Source organism: Harpia harpyja, chromosome 14 (genome assembly GCF_026419915.1).
Source record: "Harpia harpyja isolate bHarHar1 chromosome 14, bHarHar1 primary haplotype, whole genome shotgun sequence".
Taxonomy (NCBI): domain Eukaryota; kingdom Metazoa; phylum Chordata; class Aves; order Accipitriformes; family Accipitridae; genus Harpia; species Harpia harpyja.
Window position 1 is genome coordinate 17,347,083 of NC_068953.1, and position 24,288 is coordinate 17,371,370.

General features: G+C 39.1%; 2 protein-coding genes across 5 annotated transcripts in view; one reads left to right on the forward strand and one right to left on the reverse strand.

The window, feature by feature from the left end:
• IQCH (IQ motif containing H) overlaps positions 1 to 264 on the reverse strand; it is a 74,177-nt gene extending 73,913 nt beyond the window's left edge. For all 4 annotated transcript variants that reach the window (XM_052809106.1, XM_052809109.1, XM_052809108.1 and 1 more), the window contains exon 1: positions 1 to 264. In XM_052809106.1, coding sequence (XP_052665066.1) covers positions 1 to 105 — 105 coding nt within the window. In that variant the 5' untranslated portion in view covers positions 106 to 264.
• AAGAB (alpha and gamma adaptin binding protein) lies at positions 263 to 22,807 on the forward strand (the record flags this gene model as incomplete). Its single annotated transcript, XM_052807016.1, has 10 exons — positions 263 to 377; positions 7,940 to 8,130; positions 9,100 to 9,196; positions 9,986 to 10,075; positions 12,302 to 12,385; positions 17,129 to 17,211; positions 17,919 to 18,012; positions 18,841 to 18,945; positions 19,444 to 19,493; positions 20,016 to 22,807. Coding segments are annotated over 10 exons (987 nt in total), but the record flags the coding sequence as incomplete, so codon positions are not given.
• Between the last annotated feature and the right edge of the window lie 1,481 nt (positions 22,808 to 24,288).

Consider the following 24,288-nt stretch of genomic DNA (forward strand, 5'->3'; position numbering starts at 1 on the left):
CTGCACCAGGACGGCTCCCGCCTCCTGCCCCGGCTCCACGAAGCCGGCCATGGCGGCTGCCGCCCTCGCCCCTAGCAACGGGACGCGCTGGGCGGACCGCACCATCCGCCTCGCCGCGGGAGGGAGGGCACGTCAAACGGGGGCCGAGCCCGCTCTCCGGCTCGCTCCTCCTCTCGCGCTGTCCGTGCTCCCCCCGCCTTTCCGGAAGGGCTCTCCCGCTCGCCGCCTCTCCCCCGCCCCCCCCCCCGCAACCGGGTGGTAGCGGCGGGGCCGGAAGGGGCGCGGCGGCGGGCGCCATGGCGGCGGCGGCGGCGTGGGGCCCTTCGCGCTGGTGACCAGCTGCGCCGCCGGCTTCGCGGCCGAAGAACTCGTCAAACGTGAGTCGTCGCCGCGGCGCGCTGCGGGGCCCGGACGGACGCAGCCGCGGGGCCCTGGCCTGCCCGCAGCTGCAGGCCTCGGCCTGGCAGCTCCTCACCCCCAGCCCGGGCCCTCAGGGGGACCCCGAGGGGTGGCTGTCCTTCCCTCACGCACCGTCCCCAGAGCGGCCAAGCCCTTCCAGGGCGGCCAGCCGGCTCCCTGCCTGCCCCCGGGCCTGTGGCGTTTAACCACCTGGCCTTGAGGAGGGCATCAGAGGCCTCCTTTACTGCTTTAGGGAAATAAGCTATTTCAGAGAGCCCATATAGAGCCACCGATTGGGTTTTGTACTCTCTGACGCTGAGGAGCAGGCAATATTCACAACCCACAGAAAAGAAAGGAAGCCTCACATCCTAAAATGCTTTGTTACCCACTTGCCATATCTTAAGTGTGAATAAACTGTCATAAGTTATACCTGGACAAAATAATTTGAGAATTGCCTTGAGACTGAATAAAAAAATAATACTTTGTTCAACAACAAATGAAGAACAGATTCATGAGACCATAAGGTTTGCTGCTGGCCATTCTGGTCATTCAAACAGAGTACAAAAATGATCTTGTTTCACTGGGACATGTCAGTGGCCCAGATAGCCCCTAGAACAAGAGAGGGGACACCAGAGCAGCTCAGGAATATAGGCAAGGGGAAAACAAAAGCAGAGTAAATGCTGTCCCTCTGGTTTCTTCTTTCCATTTATGAAGTGAACAGACTATCTTGGACCTTAAGAATGGTAGAATTTCTGAAATTCCTGGTGGGTCTAAGCTCTTGCTTTACTTAAGCTTGTTTTCACACATTAGACCATTTGTTGTCTCAATGCAGAAGCACAAAAAAGGGAAAACTAAAAGGTTCTTCCTTTCTGCAGTTGTCAGAATTGTAGATTATACTTACTTCATATAAAATACATAGAATTCATTCTGTAGGAAGTTGGTTTTTTGGAACACAGTTCCCCTTTTTGTGGCTTAGAAAAGGGAGTATGAGAGTGAGACCTGATAGTAGAGAAAACTTTGGTAGAATTTTTAGTAATTCTAAAATCCGGGGGATTCCAGGAAGAAGCTGTTTAGATCTTGGTGGTTTTGCCATTACAACTTGTTAGTACAACCTTGCTTTTCAGGGAACTGACATGAACAGTTTGATGTGCACACTAAAATGTATAACTTATCAACACCCCCACCCCCTTCCCTGGATTTGTTTTCATCTCTTTCTTAGTAAGATCTTACTTAGGACCTCATAAAGCAGAGGGCTGCCCACAGGGACTGGCTCACTCCATGTCATTAAACCACATTTTGAAGCAAGAACAACAGCACAAGGTCTGCCATCAAAGGCTACTCTGTCAAAGCAGCTGGGTTGATATTGAATTATTTAAAGATTCCATACCAAAGAATATTATTATTGGTTGTTGCTTATTTTTGAGGAAGATATAAGCAAATTAGAAGGAATTAATCAAAGGAAATCTACAGGAACCTTGAATATTTTTCATAGTGAAATTAAACAAGAAAGGAAGGCGAGCAAAAAGCTTCATAGAAATGCTGTTTAATCTGAGAAAGTCTTAAAACTTCACGGTTTTTTTGTCTTTTTGTTAAATAGTACTCACTTTGAAATGTCTAGGCTTCCGCTGTTTGCCAGTATCAAAACTGGAGTCTTATAGTCTCTGTATCCTCTGATTGGGTTGCTTCAGAAAAGACACTAAAATCTTCCTGAAAGAAACATGATCATTTACTAAAATAAATACCATGAGAATTTTAAATTCCTGCTTTGTATAACAAGTGAAAGTACATCAGATCCAGAAGCATAAGCCGAACAAACATTGTAAAACATTCAAGGATGTACCAATAAGGACAAGGCAGCTAGTGGCTGGCTACAGTAGGCTGGGCTGAAGGGTTTTGGTGGGTTGAAACAAAATGCTGGTGCAGTTCTCAGAACTTGAGCTTTTACAGCATGAAAGTGTCACACCAGATTAAAGGCATTATTTGATAATGGTTTAGCTCAATGCTGAGAACAAGAGCATTATATTAACACCTCTGAGGCAGTACAGTGTCTGAGATACAATATGTATGGTAACAATGTGCTAGTAAATATTGTGTAAGTTAGTAGGATCCATAGAGCAGTTGGGTTTTGAGTCTATAACAGAAACATGAAACAAAGCCCTTATTGCTATTATCACTGCTTTTGCCGCTGTGTTGCTAGATTTCCCTGTACATGCTCTTTGTAGGCAAACCTGTTTTATAAGTAGAAAGAAGCCGCTTACAGCATTCCCTGTCAGGAGGTGTACTAGAACCTATTTCTCCTGCTGCCTGCCAGAACTTTCCAGGCTAATTACAAGGCTTTTTCCAGCATTTTCATCCTGTTAAGTAGGAAATGGCTTGAGGATGAGAAGAATATTATGGTACCTTTGCTAGATATATTTTTATTCTTTCAAGTTTCTGTGGGATACCCTGAATGCTTTATTTCATTAGATACTGTGGCAAAATAAAGCTATTTAAAATGCACGGAATAGGATTGGCTCTTCTCTTGAATTAAAACAGCAAATAAGATTTAGTTTTTTTAAAATGCTGGCCAACAGACAGATACTGTCTGATACGATTTTTTGGGTTTTTTTCTTCTTTTTTGACTGTTTACCCCTCCCCTCCCCTCCTCCCCCCCAGCGTATTTGAGTTCTTTTTACTCCTTGTGTAATTTGCAGGAGTATTTTTTATGGTGTATTCCACCAGGTGGCTCTCAAGGCCCAGAATGTGAGAACTACTTGGTGCACCTACCAACTAAGAGGACCTGGGGTCATTCAGGGCATTGCAGAAGACTGAATTGTGTTCTTACAGCTTGTATTCAATTTGAAAAACACTAGGAAGAGTGATCAATACCTTAATCCCTTTGGGAAAAAAAAAAAACCTGCAAAGAGGAGTTGTAATGACTCTGAAAAAAAAACATTACTATTAAACACACTCTGCAGTAGAAGTGCTTAAATATCAGTTAGGTATTAGACAGCTGAGAACACTGCTGCAAGCAGCAAGAGATCTACATCTTGTTCCTTGATTATTATTCAGCTCTTTTCAGAAAAGTTATTTCCAGTTCTCCTTTTGAAAAAGTATTTGCTGCCTTGCACTTAAAGAATACTTACTAAGCCTCTGTATTGCAAAAAGGGAATGGATGTTAGGTTTTACAATTTTGTGTCCTCTTGTCTTCTGAACCATTGTTTAATTTACCTTGTCTGTATGCAGGCTCATGAAGTTAAAAGTCAACAAGTCCAAATCAGTAAAATGAGCAAACATTTATGTAAATAGATAACTGAAATTAATTTCCAAAAGTATTGGTCAGAATTTTGTCCATTTTATTAAAAATTATAGACTTCTGAGTAAAGAAAGGACACAACTAATGAATTTGCTGAAAAACATAAGCTACTGACTGACTGCCTGGAAGTAAAAAAACCTTTTTCTGTGGACAGATTCCACAGAAGTTTGGAATTTCGTTGAGCTATGTGATACCAGTCACTCTCAGTTACTGGATTGAGCAAGCCATGAACTGATCTCATGTGTCAGTTCCTGTTCTGTTCTTAAATGGTTTTCTGATAGAAAGCAGGCAAAGGGAGTCATGAACTGGGATAAACTGGAGGAAGGGAATTGTCCATGTCCAACAAATGTGGTGATCTTAGCGTAGGTGGGCATTAGTACAAGGGTTCGGAGGTCACATAGGTGAATACTGCCCATGTATGCAGAAGGTAATGACCCGAGGATGATACTGCAGTTGGCTTAGAAATGGTCTGTTTGGTCCCTAGCCTCAAATAATTCACTGTAGATTAAGAAGCTTCTATTGCTCCAAAGTGCTTTTACACAGAAGTGTGGGGCACTGAAATACATTGTCTTAATTAGTATTCAGCAGTTATTGGTAAAATTGTAAAAGTTATTTCAGTAAAATAAGTGTCCAGCATTAGTAGTTGCAGTATTTCTTAGAGGACCTTGAACTCTAAATTATGTTTTTGAATGACACTAAGCAATGTTCTTTTGTGGCATGAACTTCTCCATGCATGTTTTTAGTAGTCTTTAATGGTGATGCATTTGGAGTCTGTTTGCATTCCTGTCATCCAAACAAGCCACTTCTGCTCTGTGAAAAGGCAAGCTAATTAAGTCAGCCCAGTAGGCCTGCCTACTGTTGTGGTCAAAGAGTGACTCAGTTGGTTTTCCAGGCTCTTTAGATGGCAAACCACAGACACTTTCAATGGCTAGGGAGTTTAAAATTAAAAATGAGTAACTCACTAGTGATAAGTTTGACAAGCCACCTCCTTTTGCCGTATTCGTTTTCTAGAAGTTTATTCCGTATCCAAATAAAACTTAATGGGGTTTATTCTGATGAATATTCTCTAAAATTAGATATGAAACTATTCCAGCCAAATTTACTTTTTTCATTAAAATATAGGCTGTCTTGGTAAGAAATTCCTGGAACCTGGAGGTAATAAATGTAATCCTTAAAACTAGTTCCAACATGGAATATATCCTTGACAGCTCAATTTGAGTTGCAGTGTATATTTTTTTGTAGTATCTGCTTGTTTAAAGGCCAAAACCTAATTGGTGGTCTAAGTGACTCCTGTGGAAGAGAGCTATTCAGAAGATACCCAAACTGCATTTTGTTTCCTGCTATGAGCAATCAGGCTGTTTTGCAGTAATTTGTTACAACCCTACATGCAGGCTGAGACATAGCAAGTCTGAATCCTTTCAGAAAGTTCCTGCAGTCCTTTGAGTTTAGTGTGCAACATCCATTTTTACTAGGAGAGAAATTTCACAGGGGATTGGCAAAATCTATGTGGATGAATGATAGGTAATCAGAAGCACAATGGGATGAAAGACGACTGCTTAAAATACAGGAACAAGTAGCATGTAATAGGAAATGGGACACGTCCTCATTCTTCTAGCAGTGCTTTGAGGCCTAAATTTGTCCATGAACTCTTTTGTAAGAAAAAAAAAAATCACTTACAAAGCAAATGTGAAAGTTCTTTCATATCAGCTTTTCAAAATCTTTTATAAGAAGTTCTTTCCTTTTGTATTCTTGCTAGGGTGGCTAACTTCACTGAAGTGACTTTTGAACTGACTTCCCTTCCTCACCCTTTTTTCCTCCCTTTGGCTTTCTAAGTCTTATTGCTGATTTTCTGGGTTTCAATGATTTTTTATAGCCTCCTTTATTCTTAGCTTCTTGTAGCATTGACTTATAATTCTGCTAGCTTAGAACTGATTTTTTAGTTATTTTTAACTGTCAAAACACTAGTGAAGGAAAATTTACAGCATATTTTATGTAGCATTCAAAGCTTCCAAACAACATCTGGTTTCCAGGGCAGAAAATTAAGATTACAGCTGCATTTGAAAAGCTAGGCAACAGATAATTCTGGAAAGAAAAAGCATCACTGTGTTTTGGATGTGCACAGTAACATTGTCTGCCTAACCTGTTTCCTCTCCCAGTTGCTGGAATTTTGTCACATTATATCCAAGCAGAGTGAAAGCTACCTCCATTGACCCAAATATCCATTTAAAAGAAACTCCTAGTCTAGTAGCAATTGGCCCATATTAAATATAGTCCCGTTTACCAAAGATACCAAACTAAATTGTACCACATATAGCACTTAACTAGTCATTTTTATAGGACCTGTTTTATAGCAGAAAAAAAAATGTCATCTGCCAAAATGCCTTCATTATAATAGAATATGTACATTATAGATTTTGTAAAGTGACATACTGTCATTTGATGATCTGTTTCACTAATTACTTGGGGTTTTTTTTGAGGAAGAGTAGACTTGATGTATTTGTGTAGCCTAAATTGAAAAGCTTGGGTTTAAAACTGAAAAGCTATTTTCATGTTTCCCTGGAAGATGGGTACATAGGCGTTTGCTTCATGTCAGGAGAGTGTAATATCAGCTAATGCAAATAGGATAGAGATACCTGTTGCAAAGTGACTGCAGCATTACTATGAAGTGTTGCAGGGCAAGCAGAGATCCACGTATACAAGTTTTTATGAGATAAGCATGGAAAAACAGCTTCTATGTGCCACTGGAACTGGTGTGTACTGCTTAAGAGTGATAAAAAAAAGCTGTGAAAGAATGGATATCTTTCAAGATTAATGATTTTGGTTAGCTGTATTGGTAGTCTCTTCCACATTTATATGAACAAGTTAGTGCTCTAAGAATAAAAAGTTCAGAATCAAGGCTTGTTTGGTATTGACTCAGTATCATCATCATCCCCCAGCCCCAAGGTGACATGGATAGTCTTATCACAGAATAGCTTCTGACTGAAGACCAATTACTCTGAAAGCTATTGCCATCCAAATTAAGAAGTCAAACTTCCTTAACCTGGAAAAAACATGTAGATGTGGCTTTTTTTTTTTTTTTTTAAAGAAACCCATACAGGAGATTCCCTCCCAGGTTTCTGTTTCTGAGGTCAAATTTCTCCCTCAGATTCCCTGTGTCCTCCTCCTCACTGCTTCAAATAATCCTTCTGGTTTAGAGCTCTCCTCTGTGCTGCCTTGTATGCCATGCTCATTCACCAGTTACATTTCTCAGACTTTGCAGTTAGTTGCAAAAATCATTGAACCTTTCTATGGCAACCTTCGCAATGAGTTTTTCCTGCCTTTTTGTTGATAAGATACACATAATTTCAAATTCATGTCCAGACTATTTGGGGAACAGCCTGTTCTAGCATCTCCAGGAGTTGTGTCTCAGTACTTTTAAAATATGACCCTTAAGATCTTTGAAAACACACATACCTTATTTCTTCTGTATTTTAGCTCTTCTGATGTCCAAGGCAATTCTAGATGACTCAGTCAATTTTATAGATAATTGACCTGTGTTTTAAAGTGTCCTTAAATTTGTTCAGCTTGAACAAGATACCCTGCCCTTTCCAGTGAGGTATATAGATGGGATGCTCTGCTACTAACTGTAATTCAACTCCACCAGGTGGCTGTCATGCTATGAGAGTATGCCCTGTGAAGGTTTCTACCAGCACATGAAGGGCAGTCTTTAAAATTACATTATCCAAGCACTGCCTTGGATTTTAATTGTCGAACTCCTACATGGAATTTAATGGGAATTACAACTGAATTGTAGTAACTTGGTTTATTTTCTCATTACTTACCTTCAGGTTTTGGTCACAGTCAAACACTTTTTACATCTGAATGAACATGCAAGGTTTGTTTCTGCTGTAATAAAGTCTAGGTATTCTCTCCATACATCTTGCTTACAGGTAGTGAATTTGAGGCTAACACTTTAAAAGACATTTCCAGGAAGAAAGGCTTGATTTCTGAAGAGCTTCTGTACCATATTTTATTTTGAAAGCTAGAAAATAAACTCTTTTGAAACAAAATTCTTTTGAAAGCTAAATAATAAACTCTAGGACAGAGTAACAAACTGAGTTTGAATTTTTAAAGATCTTAAATATATACTGTTTTATTATTGTAAGTAAAGATGGCTCTGTATTGGCATTGTACCAAGTTTCTCTAGGCAAATTATTTTCTTGATGCTGGGTTTATCATCTGTCTCATTCATTTTCTTTTATACAGGTATCACAGGAAAAGATGACCTTACTGTGGGTGCAACTACAAGTGGAAGAGTGAATTTTTACCCCTGGACAATAGATAATAAATATTATTCTGCAGATATTCACCTCTGCGTAGTACCAAACACATTTCTTGTTACTGGAGATATTGCTGAATCCGTGCAAGCATTTGTTGTGTACTTCGACAGCACAATAGTAAGACTTTTCTGCTTAGTTATAGTGCTTTATCTGTATGATATAGTTGCCTTATCATAGTGATAACCACAAATTATATTCTCTTCATCTTGTGCCATCCATTCCTTTTAGGCTGTTCCATTAATTGTCAGTAGATCAATGTTAAATTATGCCTGCTAACAACGGAAGCAGTTTCCTTCCCTTTTACTATTATACTCTAGCTGCAAGAGAGGTTTTCAGGATGCAAATATGTCACTAAGTTAGGCAAATCCTCCTCCAGCCCACCACCTCCAACTTTACTCCTAGCTTATGCTAGTTCAGAAAGGCTGCTTTAGGATAGCCAAGACTGAGGGAGCTAAACATAAGATGCATTGCTATCAATCATTTTACCCAAAATTGTTTCTACTAAGATGGCAGCAGTGAAAACAGTGCTTTAGCAAAAGCCAGAAAGATTCTGAGACAAAAAAAATATTCTAAGTAAGGAACTGTTTTTCACCACAGATGGGAAAGGGTACGTACCACACATTCTGCAAAGATACCTTTAACCAGACATCTCAGGGCTGTCTCAGAATAAAACTAGACCAATGGGAGTAGTCCACCAGCTTTCATAACATCCACTTTAGTGTAGCAGATGGAGTAACTGCACATTAAACCTGAGATATGCTTAAAATTAAATACTCATGATTAGCCGTAAATAAAAATCTTTGCTAATCTACACTAGGATTGCATAATTAATATTAAACATGAAAGGGAGGTCCAAGGCAGTAGGATTAACTCATCTGTAAGGTAAGTCAAGAATCAGAAGGAAGTTGTGTATAAGTCGACTTCTTTGATGAGAGCAGAAGTATCTTAAACATACTTGATATGCAGCCTAGCATATTTCGTTACTTCATTCCTTTTGTTTTAATACTACTAATGATTTAAAACTAGTTTAAAAACTAAAGTATTTGAGGATGTATTCCAAAGAATTTTTTTTTTCCCCACCTTTAGAAATCTGGACTTGATAGTGTCTCTGAATGGCTTCCTCTGACAGAAGAGTGGTTACCAGAAGTCATGATCCTGGTTTGTAATAGAGTATCTGAAAATGGTATGAAACCCAAAGAAGTTCCAAACTGACTTAGAGTTATTAAGCTTGCATAATGATTTATTTTCTAGTTAAATCAACACAATTGTTTCAAAATACCTGTGTGAGACTGGGCTTGAGATTTGACTGAGAAGAGTCAGGTTACTCTTGTGACCAGGAACAGAAGTCTTAAGCTAGCTGTGGTTAAAACCGAATCAGAATTTTACAAGCTTGCTTCAAATGAGCTCCCTGTATCCCATTCCTAGTATACCAGCATGCCCTGTAAGGTAACTAAAAAGGCATTCATATTACTCGATGTGCAGGATCCTCTCAGGTGAAGAATGACAATGATTGTTGGTTGCTTAACTACAGTGGAAAGTATTTTTTTGACCATTTGGACATTAAATATGCATGTTTGCTTTGGTTCTAGATTAGTATATGCAATACAACAGCAAGCTGTAAGGTACACACACATCCCTGTAACTTCATTCAGATTCAAACCTAGAGTTAATAGAAGTCTTCATTCACTGTGGCACTTCACTTACAATTACTTTTGAGTACCCACTGGAAAGCCATTTGATTTTATGGTATTTAAAAAAAAAAGCAATTCGAAGGAGGAGTTTGTTTAACTCTGAATTTTTTGGAATCAAATCCAAAGTGAATGGAGGACCCACCCCAGCTACTATATACTTTGCCCCCATACAGTCCAGAATAAGCAAACAAATTTGAGCGAATAAAGTGTAGCTGAAGATCAAACTGCTGGTAGTGGTCTCAAATATCTATTTAGTATGCATTTTTGTTTCCCAACTTTAGGTGTTAACAGACAGAAAGCTCAAGAATGGTGCATCAAGCATGGCTTTGAACTGGTAGAACTTAGCCCTGAGGAACTGCCTGATGACGATGGTAGGACTGCTACTTCTGTTTTAATTTTTAGTATGAAAAAGCACACCAAAATACCTTCTAAACAATTGCAAGGGGCATAACTTTATGTGCTACATGATTACAGCATGGAATGCTCTCAGTTGGTGAGGCTTAGTCTCAGCTATAACAGGTCAGGGGGAGGTGGTTACTTCCTCCAAGAAATTCCATTTGTCTCTTCCCAAATACAGCTGCTGTTTATGTAGCACCTACATAAAAATATCTGCTCCTTTTTCTGGCACTAATCCTAAGACTGTATTGATAGATTAGAAGCATTTATATTCTACTTTGGAAATAAATCTAAAAAACAAGAACTAGAGAAATGCAGAAGGGCAGGAAAATTCTTTGTTTTTTTAAAACATTTTAGAATAGCATGCACTGTTACACAGGAAATAAACCAGTTTCAAAATCACTGGCTCACCATACATTTATAACATGATAAAACCCATGAAGCAGAGTCAGAAGTGTGATGTTCCACTCTTGAAAAGTGACTATGCACTTCCTGACAGCCTTATCTCCTCATTTCAGTGACAAAAAAAGTGTTTACATCTTACCTCTATAGAGCTAAAATAAGCTAACTCCATTTCCAGGCTTGAGTGGAATTAGTCACTAACATTTGCTCTATTTCAGGTTCACCAAGTATACAGCTGTCACCAAAAATAATTTAGTCTAAAGGTCTTCTAAGCTAGAACTCAAGTTCCTCCCTCCCCACCCCCTTTAAAGGCCTGGATTAAAATTGTATCTTGAGTAGCTAAGAACCACCCCCTCCCCCCAGCGTTTTTAAAGATGAGTTTCTTTTTGGCACTTTGTTAGTCAGGGAGGGAGGAATACACATATTTCTGATTTATAGAAACAAGACAAATTGGAAGTTGGTACCCCTTAGACTAAAGTTTTCTTATGAAGTGCTTTAAAAGGAAACACTAGTAACATTAAGTCAAGTTTTTTGGGTTTTTTCTATAGAATAATTGTTGTAAAGAGCAAGTTATTTGCTATTTAAATAATATAAGTAATGGGAATAATAACAACTCAGGATGTTAATCTTCAGAGTATTAAGATACACGGTCTTTCCTGGATTTTTAATATGGTAGTTGATTCACTGTGACTCATGAGGAGGAAATGTATTCCAGTGAGTAAGTAACATTTACCCTGTAAATACACTGTATGAATTACTTACAAAAGATAAAATGGATGCAGTAAACATACTGGGCCAATATCTGTTTAAAAATTATGACATTTCTGGCAGCTCATCACAAATGAACTGGAGCACTTGCTATGACTACACTGTCAGTCAGTTGTTTGCGCAGTAAGGACAAGAACTCTAAACTGAGACTCTTGATAATGACTCTGATACAAAATCAAACAGCAGTATCATAGAGGGCAAAATATTTGATCTAAGGGGTCACAGCTTTAAATTAATTTTTAAAGGCAGTTTCAATTACTGCACCTGTCCCTGAGTCATCCTAATAAAGTCTGATTTTTTTTAAGCAATCACATTTTTGTATCCAGAGGTTCCCCCCCCGTTGCTTTGTGAGCACAAAATGCACAAAAATGGGAAGCTGACTAAACTGAGGAAATGGGACAACTGACGTTATACAAAGTGGTGTCAGATCTATTCAGTAAATAAGTTGAAGTCCGAATAATGCTTTCCCTAGACTTTCAAGTCACTGTAATTCACAGGATTGCTGGAACATTTGGAGTTAGATGCTGTGGAGATAGCTTTACGATGATTGTTTTTACTTTTAACAAGCATCACACCTTTTTTAAACAGTTGTCTGAAGTTCTTTAGAAAGTAAAGGAAGAAAAAGTAATTCTAGCATCTATTTTTATGCCATACAGCATTCTAAAAGATGCCTGGCTTTTAACAACAACTTAAAAATTGTCTATTACTGTTAAATTTACCTGTGTGTTATTTAACAATGTAGGCCTCATGCTAAATACTTAACAAACCCCACTCAGAATTTAGATATCTCTACAAAAGGCTCAGAGCTCACAGTTCATAGTACCTGGAAGCCTAGACCAAGAATTGAGGCATTGAGATTTGTTTGGCCTCTCATGAAGCAAAGGCAAGAAATCTGTGTTTCCTAACAACAGTAGTCATTTATATCCATTGCTATAAGATAGGACAGGCATTCACACACCTTCTTACTTTCAGGCATGTAATGGGTTTTGGTCTAATTGTTAGGAGTGCAATGCCTTTGTCTTTTGCTTTAGATGATTTTCCGGAGTCCACTGGAGTGAAACGAATTGTACAAGCCTTGAATGCCAATGTGTGGTCCAATGTAGTCATGAAGAGCGGTATGTAACACAGGTTCCTCTTACATGAATTCTGGAGAATGTAAGGCTTAGCAGGCTTAGTATTTTCAGCAAAAGTTTAAACTGAGCAGCTACAGTGCTACTGCCAGTGCATCAGTATACAGAGAACTAAAGCACTCTTCAACCTTTTACATGGAATAGTAGGCTTTCAGGTATTGCTTTCATTATCCCTTGATGCACAGAGAAACTTACAGGCAATGGGTGAGATTTATTCTCGTTTCAGCATCTGTTCCTGTTCCTTCTGTACTTTGACTTGCTTGCTACCAATAACTTGAGTTAAATATTCCACTAACTCTTCAAACTTCAATGAAAAATGAAAGCTTGTTCCACCAAACTGTAGCAAATATAGCTAGTCATTATCAGCTTGGTCTAGAAACTGTTGCATGGTTTAGTGTAGAAGAATTAAGTGTTAAGTTCCAAATTTGTTACAGTTTTTTGAAACAGGGATGAGAGTAGCAAGCGTGGAGATGAGATTTGGCAAAAAGTGATTTCAAATGTCTGTTGAAGGACATACTAAGTGCATTGCAAGAAGGACTGTCTTTCCTACAGAAAACCCCACTTGAGTACATGGAAACCACAGAATTTTTTGAAAACACTACAAAAAACAGTCAACCCCACATAATTTCCTGCAGATAATTGATTATCAGGTAGAGCCAGAATTTTGGATCACTTGGAATCACTTTAGGGTTAGACTCATTAGAAAAGGAAATGCTGTGGCTAGCCCAGAGTTATTGCAAGTGTAGATACTTCCATTTACTTGAAAACCTTTAATTACCTTTCTAATAACACAAGCTGTTGCAGGAAATGTAGGAAGATTAAACTCTTGTGGAGTGCTTGGCCTTACATTTCTTGTTTCACAAAGTCTCATCCCACTAGCAACCTTCCAGTGTCTACCTGCTCCCTGATGTACAATTTTCCACTGTTGCAGCTTCTTCCTTCCTACATCTTTTAACTTTGTAATGATTTCAGGTGCTGAGAGGCTTCTGCAATTCCTGTAACTGCAAGATGGTTACTGGGACTCGGTAGAACTAAGATGAGAACTACTAAACCAATAATATTTTTTTTTTTTTAATGTAGCCTTTTGAGTATTTCTCATGCCACATCAGAATGAGGTTAAGGTGGGTTCTAACTTAATGCAACCATTGCAGAGAAATACGTAGCCATTTGAGATGGTGTAAAGTTATCTCACTAGTGCTAAACCACTTTTCTTAGCAGCTTATTTCCTGCATTTGACATATACCACATTACAGAACAGAACTTAGTCACATGTTCAGTTCTTCATGGGGGGAAATTCCTATGCATCATTAGTGTGTTCTGTAAAGGTCAGACTCCTTGAAAATCCAGATTTTCTATCTCCACAGTACAGAAACCACACAGCATTGATGCACATTACTACAAACTCCTCAGGAAGTGAACTATATTTGGAAGTTGTTATAGCCTGACTATGCCTTCAAAGGGAAATTGTTGAGCTTGTTTTACTTAAAATAAAACTTTTTACAACCTGTAACGTATCTTTTGTTTTCAACTTCCTCCTGATCCTGGAAACTGGCTGCCATGTAAATCAAACTTTAGCTTTTCTACTGAATTACCTATAACTGCTGGCCATTTAGAAACCACATACTTCATGTGAAGATTTTTCATAGAGTATAAGGTATTTGTGTAGTAGTAAATGCTTATAGCACTGTTAAGCGTAGCCATCCAAAAAGCCAGTGTTACAGCATTGCCTTACTTCAGCTATCTCTTTGTATGAGAATTTTAAGTTTACACACAGAGCAGGAATGACTTTTTTCAAGTGCAAGCATTAAACCCATATTATCTTCAGGTGTTTTATCTTAAACCCAAACACAATTCTTAAGTTGTGAAGTAGTTTTTTTCACACACCTATTAAGGTTGTTGACCTTTTGATTTTTTTTCTAGCCATTAAATACATTCATTTTCACACCAATTCATAAAAATATATATTAAATATAACATAGTTGAATTATAAACATTTTTATATCAAGTAATACCACATGCTTTGTGAGTAAATAAAGCAGTATTGTCTCTACTAAAAGAAAAACAGGCAGTCTTACCCCAGAGTCTCCAGAGGGCAGTTTGTTTTGTAGTTGGTATAAAGTTGTTGGTTCTCCAGGCATCAGAGCTCTCTTCAATCTGAGACTTGGGTGGTTTTCTTTCCCTCCTGCAGAAAAGCATGAGTAGTACTTCAGCTAACATCTTCCCCCCCATCTCCCCCAAAGGGTAGTGCACTGCTGTTGTCCTTATCTGTCCCTTCAAGAGCAAAGCTAGTTGACCCAGTTAGCAAGAAGAGAAACACGTTATTACCCTCCAAAAAAGGCTACTTGGCTGCTTTCCTGCTTAAATAGGTGCTTTAGTGACTCCAGCTGAAGTGGGTTACCTAGGGTGGGACCAGTAATGAGCCTGGCTCTCTTTACAAAAAATTAACCTGATTTAGGGGGACTATTTAAACTTAGTTATTTAAACAAATCATGTATTTTGACTTTTTAATTCCAATTTTGTATGGAAGTCAGGATCACCACATGTCAGCTAGATACAGACTATGGAGGAATAGTAGATAAAGACAGTGGAAAACATTTTGCTATGAAATGAGCATATATAAATCTCGAAGCCATGCTCAGAGCACAGTCTACTACAGCTCTGCAACTATTGATGAGTGACACCTGTGAAACTATATAGACTCCATCATAATGGAGCCACCAACTATTACAATAAGTTGAGTGAGATAATTTTTGTCTTTGATGCTGTAAGAACATTGTGTAAGGCATCACCCACTTCCTGAATTGCACCCAGAAGTTGAAATAACTTTTACATCCAATAAAAAGAGTTTATAGGAAGGTTTTTTTCAAGGGTGTGCCTGCAACCAAGTGTTTTGTCTGCCACCTCCCTAACCACGGAGCCAGAAACAAATAGTTGCTTTTCAGACATCCCTGCTGTACATTTCAGTTCTTTGTAAGTGTGACAACATTTTGTAATTACGCTGGCTGAGGTTATGTGTATGTGGTGGTGGTGGGGATGGAGCCACTGTCATTTTTCTGTACAGGATGAACTCTAATCATAGATATGAAAGAGGTACATGATTAGATCACTTCATCCACCCCTCTGCCAATGTGGCAATGTTCTCTCTCAAGTACATTCTGGACTGCAATGTCCAATATAGCTTCAGATGACTCAGAAATTGGCTAAATGTCCATCTTTACAGTTTCCCAAAAGACTGACTTTGCTTAGCCTGCTGAAACTTGGGGAAGCTACTTTGTTTTGGGTTGCAAGTCCCTATCTTTTATCACTCAATTGCCTGTTAATTTAGCTGGTGGCCTTCACGGGCTTTCACATATCTTGCAACTGAACATTTTTAAGGCAATTCATTTGGCTAGACTGATTCACTTCTTCTTCCCAAACCTTTGGCAAGTGATCAGTTAAAGCAGTAAAACTGTATAAAACAGAGCCAGTTGAAACACATACCTGCTCAGGGCTGGGGGGGGAGCACAAGGGGAGAAGAGGACTGGGACAGGACACGCGTTAGCCTAAGTACATAGTGAAGATTATTAAACAGGAAATGGTCGCAGTAATTCCCTAATGGAAACATGTTTACATGTTTTCTAGATAGCTGATGGTTTTAGTTACACATTCAACTCTTCAAAATGAAATTTTGTATAAATAGCAAGTAAATTTGGACAGTGCATAAAAATTACATCATCTCAACATTTGAGTCTAGAGCTTAGTCATTAGTGTAATAATTTAGAACACTTTTTTCTAAAAAGTGATATTAATCTTTCTTCTGGCACAAGTCACTGTTTCCTGGCTATTTGTAGTACAATAACCTAATGTTATTTCTTTTTTAGTTGACCAAAATACTAAGATTTTCAGAAAAATCTCCTGAGTCCCTTGTGTAACTGCAAATATGTACTACTTAATGCAAGGCCAGCTGAAAACATGGCTTAGAAAAAAAACCACCACATAGTATCACCTATTATGCATATATTTGTATTTTTAAAATAATGTACTGCATCTATTATCTTAGATGATTGTTTAGTTTCAGGTTTGAATTAGCGCTTTTTTTAGGTTGGATTTTAAAATACTACTGAAATACATAGTAGGTTAGCAGATGTGGAAAGCCCAGAGCACCTTGCAGTGTGAAGAAACATTGGATTTGATGGTTGGGTCCTTCCATGAATTCTGAATTGGATATTTTAAAATTGCCTTTACCATTACTGTAGCGCTCAACCTATTTAGACAATATGTGTGTAAGCAAAGGCATTGTTGCATTTCCTGTATCTAACCACAAACTCAGTGCTGCTTCCCATGGTTGGTGAAACCTGGTCCACTGAATGTCAGTAATAGTAAATGCTGCTTCCGTATTTTGAAGACTGCCTTGTTTGGAATCAGAAGACATTTGCCAGACCAAATCCTAACAGAGCAGTGACTTCAATTAAGAAGAAAGAAGAGCTTGCATCTCTTGTGGCTTTTTCTATTCTAGTCTATATCTATTCCCTGTTGGTAATATTTAGCAGGAAATATCGTTAATATAGTTTAAAAAAAGCTTAAAGGATATAAAAAATTTCTGCTTAAAATATATTTTCAAGTGCACTGACACAGTTTTACAGAATGCTGTCTGTCTTCCCTGAAATATTCTCTATCCCACCTGGTCAGTTACAACTATTTGTAATAATACTGCATCTTCTGTCAAACTAATGGCTGTTTTCTTTTTAGACAGGACCCAGGGCTTTGGTCTTCTCAGTACATTAGCAGGTGCAAACTGTAGCATTGGGTCAGAAGAGAACCAAGATACAGAAGTAAACAGTAATTCCTATTTCTTGTTCTTTGCTCATACTGTTTCTCGTGTTGCTCTTTCCTGTTGTCACACTTGGTGGGGTGGTGGCTTGCTTTTTTTTTCCTTGTTTCTCAAGGGATGCTTCACAGCCTGTTGGAATGTATTTTAAAGGAAACATTTCTGAAGTCTGAAAAACTGTGCATTTTTCTTACAAGTCCTCCTGAGACAGCTGTTCCTAGGAGCTGTCACCTCATGGCTGTAAGCTTGCGGTTTTTCAGGACATTGCCTCAGAACTCATCATTTTACCTGGAGATGTCTGATTGTGTGCTCAGTGTGGAAAGCTGTTGGGTGTTGATCACCCTGACTTCAGCACTGTGTAAATGCTTTACCCCATACAAACTGCTGGAGCCAAGGAAAGATTATTAAAAGCTCCATTCAAGATGTTGTTTTTCATGAATATCCAAGAGCAGTATTTTGTGCGAAAACTATCATGGGATAGCGTTATTTAAAAAACAGCAACAAACCTATTGTAGAAAACCTTCATGTAGTACCTATTTACGGTGTTGCAAAAGTGGCTTTTCATAATACATGTGGTACAGGTTTTGCAGTAAGTAACAGTTTATGATAAAGAGTTAAGTTTTTGAAGTCAAAAGAGGAAGAACCTGATTTGCTGATGATGCTTTTTAAGTGCATTATTGGATACTCTAATATCTGTTTGTTTCCTGACAGTCCAATCCATCACCAGCAGACAGAGAAGAATCCCATTTAGACAACAGAGAAGATGGAGCTAGCACAAACAGCATACAGAATGACAACATTGTAGGTAAGCTCTTTCTCTGCTTGGCAGATATGTTGGAGCAGGCACCCCTGGCTGAGATGGTTCCAGAAAGCCACTGGCTTCTTCTCAATGAAAAGTATGGCATAAATGTGTTTGCCAGAGCCAGTAGAGGCCAATTGTTTAAACTTGAGGTGTTCTTCTTCTTCTTGAAAAAATGGGCCCAAGTTTGGATAGGACAGAGCTCTGGCAGTACTACCAACTGGAAACATTATCTGATTTTTGTGAAATTTCCTGATGCACATGTTGTGTATATTGTGTATATATAGAAACATCTTTATAAGAATAAAGTTCCAAGCTTTATGGTTGCGGAGAAAAATCATTACAGTTTGACCCCACAAGAGCTGAATGAAGCACACTCTCCTTGGGTCAGTCCTAAGAGGTTCAAGTGTTTTAAGCTACAGGTCCTTAAATAATTGCACCATTCCAGGAGATGGGACTTTCTTACAAGTTGTATGTGGAGATCTTCTAAGGTTGGGTGTTGTTAGTTGTGGTCTAAGCATAGTCTCATTATTCTTTATTTTACTCCGTGGCTAGACAGATCATTTTATAATAAGCAAGAAACCTTAAGTATTGGATGAACTCAAAAACAGTCTTGCAATGTAATGTATCAAAATTAATTACCACTGTAATGGTGCCATGAGTTGTCTGTATGAGCAATCAGTAAATTAAATGTTTCTTTCCTTCCGGGGGGGGGGCAGAATTTTCAAACGGGATTTGCAGATGTTGAAATACAGTTTTTATCAGAAAGGCTTTCATACCTGCTGACAAAACAGAATAATTTACCTTAAACCGACCTATATGCATTTATTTCAGATCCCATGTTAGATATGGACATTCAGGAGTTAGCCAGCCTAACCACGAGAGATGGTGACCTGGAGAACTTTGAAAGGCTGTTTTCAAAGCTGAAAGAAATGAAAGGTACCAGAGAGAGATGTACTGAGCTGTATCACCTATTCTAATCACTCAAAGGCATGAAAGCCAGTGTGTGAGTTGGGAATATCGTACAAATTCCTATTCTCCTGTCTGAGGTTCTTTATAAGTAGCTGATCTTTTCATTAATTTGCCCTTCCCCTTGATAGTGCTCTTGAAAGAAGTAGATACTGCTATCACACTGATTTTGTCCACCGTGAATTAATGCTACAGTTTTCTATAAACAAACCTATAACGACTTTTTTTTTTTTTCGCTCTACAACTCTGTGCCAATCTTGCAGTTTAAAGCTACAAATGTTTGAGATGAAATCCAGTGTGCTCAGAAGCACCAGCTTTCTGGTGTTTGGGAATTGCAATTGCTCTTACTAAATAAGATTTGGTTTTTGTGATCTTAAACTAGTTTCTTGGTAGTCCCCTAAAAACAGCTGCATTTCTCTCCCTGCTCACTCCTGAGGTTGACAACCTAAGTCATGTTCTTTGCCACAGATAAAGCTGCAATGTTGCCTCATGAACAAAGAAAACTACATGCGGAAAAGGTGAGATTGTGAAATTGGCATTGAAATTCTTAAAAAAATGGGGTTTTCTTTTCTAAGCCGTAGTTACTTCTCTTGTAGGGTTCCTATGTTAAGAGTAGTAAGAACAAATGGCACAGTCCTAGGGAAGACTGGCTGGTATCTTCCAAGAACTGAATAACAAACCTGGAATTTTGAATGACCAGAAAAAACTTTCCCCTTTCAAAATTTCTGAAATGAAGTCTGCAGTCACTGAGGGTGTAAGCCAGCTTGCACTTAAGTCAATGGAAAAGCCTTGATCTCAAGGAAAATTTAATGATGCCTTAATTGGCACAAGTTTTCTGTCACATATGCCTCCCGTGAATTCTAAACTGCTGTCTCTGTGTTGAAATTTCTTAACTTCAGAGAGGATTAGCATTGTACCTAGAAACATGGTTGCTAGGTTTAGCTGCTGCTCAGTTTCTATTTTTTGGATGGTAAATGCAAAATCTTCAGTCATTTGAGGGGAATTTTTCTCCCTTTCCTATATTTTTTTTCCATTGTTAGGTGGCCAAAGCATTCTGGATGGCAATTGGAGGGGACAGAGATGAAATTGAAGGTCTCTCCTCGGATGAAGAAAACTAAGTTCTTCTGTAGCTGTAAGCGACAGAGCAATCCTGAAAGAGTGGTCTTTTCCTGCAATGAGTGTTTATTGTGAAAAGCCCCATTTAACTTTAGTTGCTTTCTTTGGTTAAAGGATTCTCCGTATCATTGTAGTAAGTAACACATTCCACCACACCTAATGGTTAGAGTGGTTTTGTCTGACTGTTCATTTATTCTCTCAGAGAATTTTGGAAGGCGACGCATGCAGTTAGAGGAAATAATAATTAGTTTACATTTTTCAAATTAACATTTTTATTGTTTCCTCTTTTGAGTTTAAATAAACAAATTTACTACCAGTTATCTTTCTACATATGGCTGGTGGTTATTAAGTGACTACTTAATTCTAAACTCAACATTTTAGATGTAGGCCTGTTTGATGTTTTTATGTAGCTTTATAGCTGACTTACTAGTTAAAACAAACCAGATTTATATGAGCCATGAAGAGAAAGTTGCTGAATTGTGCCCTGTTGTGGGATGCTATGCCAAGGCTGCAAGGTTAATCCTGCTGAGTGCCAAAGCTATTAAAAATGGCCCACAGGCTTTGAATTCTGTTTGCATGTGTAAGTATGTGGTCCTTCCCTGGAAAGTCAGGTGTTGTGCCACACTCCCTGGGTTTCCATTAGAAATAAAATTTGGGATTAAATGCAAGACAGATTTTTGCTGCTGTTCCAGGGCTGAAGTTCCCTGCCCAAACCTTCTGCAATGCTTGGCCTCCAAGGCCTAGCAGAATGCACAGACCTTCTGCTGGTGAATTCTGTCCTAAACACCTAAAGAGAAAACCTATGATTTAAAAACCTCATGCTGCCACCTGACGCATTTATTACAGACTTACGCTCCTGTATGTTCATTAGAAGACCCCAGAGTACAAGTCTCAAATTGCAGCTTCATGGCATCAAGGGTTAGAAAAAATTCCTTTGTCCTTAGATTTAGTATATTGTCATCATCTGCACAGTTGTAGACTCACTGGAGAGTATAAACGTGCAAGGCACTAGGAAGACAAGAAGGAGGGCGCAGGCTGGCGATGGAGGGAGAGGAGAAAAGGTAAAAGCTATCCTATCTCCTTTTCTAGTGCAGTCAACTGTCAGACACAGTCAGCAGCTCAGTGGAGAGAGGTAGCCAACAGATGCCCTGCTGAAGAATTGGGCCTTCCTTAGTGCTTGTCTGGCATACCCTATGAAACGGCATGTATTTGCCCCAAGAGCATTTCCTTATCGATCTGAAAATACTCCGTGTTAGGCAACTGTATTTAGAAATTTTGAAATGAACTTTTCCAATGTCTGTTTTTTCATGTCAGTAAATTTCGTGAGTCTTGAGACAGTGGCTTTCCATAAATTATTTGACGGCTTTAAATTTTGAAAGCACTTTCACAGTGGTTCTTGACATACATTGCTGCCTCTCTAAAGATTAAGCAAAGGTAAAATAATAGGCCTCTTGGAATACTCTAAGTCATTTCCTGGGTAAAAACTGCAGCATTTTCAATTCTTAAGAAACAGAACTGAAGCCTTGTTAGTTGTTTGAAAAGCATTTCTCATACAAAGACTGACCAGTAGCTCCACCACAGTAAAATACCTATTTTTAGGACAAAATGTTCCTTTTACAGGGATACATGTACAGACATTCAAGGAAACACACCTACCAGGGCCACCTCTTGCAAACTGAACGACACAAAACAGCTGCCGGGCCTTGCTGTGACTTTGCCATCTCCTCCCGTTCTCTCCTTCTTTTTCCCCAGCACAGAGAGCTGTAACAAAGAACTGAAGGTGGTTCCTTCCAAGTAGGGGATGGTTTTCCATGTTTGCTTCTGGGTAGCTGAAGGCTTTTTTTTCCCTTTCTACATATTTGTTGTGCAATAGTGATAAATGCCAAAAGCGCAGAGTAAATTAATTGAAGGCAGTGAAGAAAATAATGCACTTGAATACTTTATAAAACTGATTCTTTAGACGTGATGTACATGTGACAGTTTATTTAAACTTAATAAAATTATACAAATCAAAATCAAGTTCTTTGCTGTCTTTTTACAAAGTGGCAGCAGCAAAATTCCCATAAATGACGCCTTATCCCAGGAATCAGAATTACATGTTGGGCAACACACTTTTCCAGCCTGCTACAAATAGGAGAAGGAGATTTGTATGAGAGGAAATAGATCCTGGAAAGACTCACAGCTCTTGGTGTAGACAGTGATGAGAACAAGTCTTTGAAAGCGCAGAGCAAGGATTGACAGGACAGGCAAGTGTGATTTGATCCGAAGGAACAGGGAGCCTGGTCCAGTAGGAGGTAGTAGGCCTGATATTCACTGACCCGCAGGGAAGGTATCCATATTGCTTCTGCCTAAGATTGGCAGAACATTTGCACAGATAATGCGTTGGTGCCGATCTTACTAACATAAGAAGAACTCTTTCAAACATGTTTTTGTTGTAAACGTGTGTCTTGTTTGTAGATGCAGTCTGTGCTTTAAAACAGCACAATTGATCAAGGTAGGATGTGTGGCTAGAAGATAGTAGGAAATAGTTGTAATGATCCTTAAAGGGTATTGTATTTTTAAATTAAAGTTTCCTTTGCTGGCAGCTTGTTTTTCATTTTGTGGGTTGGGGTTTTTTTTCTGAAAAAAAAAAAAAAAGCTTTGTTTTTGGCTACAGAATTTCTTTACAAAATAGATGTTACAGAAACGAATAAAAGGGGCATTGGTGGAAAAGCAAGCCTGAAAGTTGTTGTGTCTTTCACTTAGTTTCTCTTTGTATGCCACAGCATTGTTTAGCAACAACAAAAGAATTCCCATCTTGGTTTTAAATCCTTGTAACAGTTTTGAAGTTGTTAGCTTTCCCTGGTACTGGTACTCCAGTGCTGAACTGGAACTGCGCTGGAACAGCTTGGCAGTTAAGTTAATACACTGTGGCTAGATGTAGCGGCTTTTCCTAGGTAAAGGTGGTCACAAGAGCATCTAGATGTACAGTGAATTAATTTTAAGACACAGTTCTGAAGGAAAACGTGATGATGCTTCAGTGAAAATGGGAAGCCTCTGTTTCTGGCCGTGGTCTTTGCAAGAAAGCTCAAAGGGAAGTGATTGCATCTGTATTAGTGAAGAGCATCTAAAAAGGGTCACAGCAAACACTCCAAAGGCTGTGGAAGACCTTTAAACTAAACAGAACTGAAAAAATTGCAATTCCGGTGTTAGCCACGGCACAACGATTGCTGAATCTCTCGAAAACACACTGTAGTGAGTTAAACTTTCAAGGCTCCATCAGTCTACACGTTTCCTGTTTGAGTGCCGGTAGTTGGTAGTTCCTTTCCCTGGGGGGCCACAGGAGCAGCTGGTGGCAAGAGAGTGACTGAGCTGGGATGTAACAAAGAACAGAGACGGAGCACGTGAAAGGCAGTGAAGAAATCAAACCGTACTGAAATACCGTCTTCCTATTGCTCCACGCTGGAGGCAGCTGTTAACCTCACGAGTACACGTGCCGTCATCAACGAAGAGCCTCAGAGGAGCAATGCGGTGAGGGGCAGCCTGCACTCACAATGGCACGGGCTGCGCTCCAGGGAAGGTTTGCAGAATGCCCGTCTCTCCCCACGAGGTCGTTTGCAGCCTACTGCTGTTGGTTTAACCCAGTGGCCTTAGATCTGGTTTAGTGGCGTTTCAGAGAGATTTTATCTCTATGCTCTGAAAGTAACCTCCCTCCTCCAAAATCAGCAGAGCAGCTGCTCCGTTGGAAAGTCTGTTCTCCACATGCAGAGAGGAGAAGTTGAATTCTCTGTATCTCTCCACCAGACAGTGGCACTTTCTAATCCAAAGGAGCACTTGCAGAAGTGAGTTAAGAGTTTGTGGCCTTAGAGAAACCCATTCAGTAATTGGCTATGACTCTTACCTATTACAAACATGGCTCAGTCGTCTTTTGCATTCAGGTTTGGTAGTTTACTAATATGTCCTTAAATAGAGCCGAAACATGCTATAGTTTTCTTGGGCTTAAAAGGCTTTTCATGGCAGTACTGCTGCTCTTCTGACTTGAGAAAAGACGCTTTTGTTACGCTGTCTGGTATTGATTTTGTGACCTATGTGAAACAGTCCGTAGAGCTTCTGAGGCCAAGTCCTGTCTTTCTCTGTAGCCAGTGCAGTTTGCATTTCTTTTTGTGATTAGTTTCTAGGTCATTTTAAGTAAATTGAGTATAGAATTAAACTGACAGA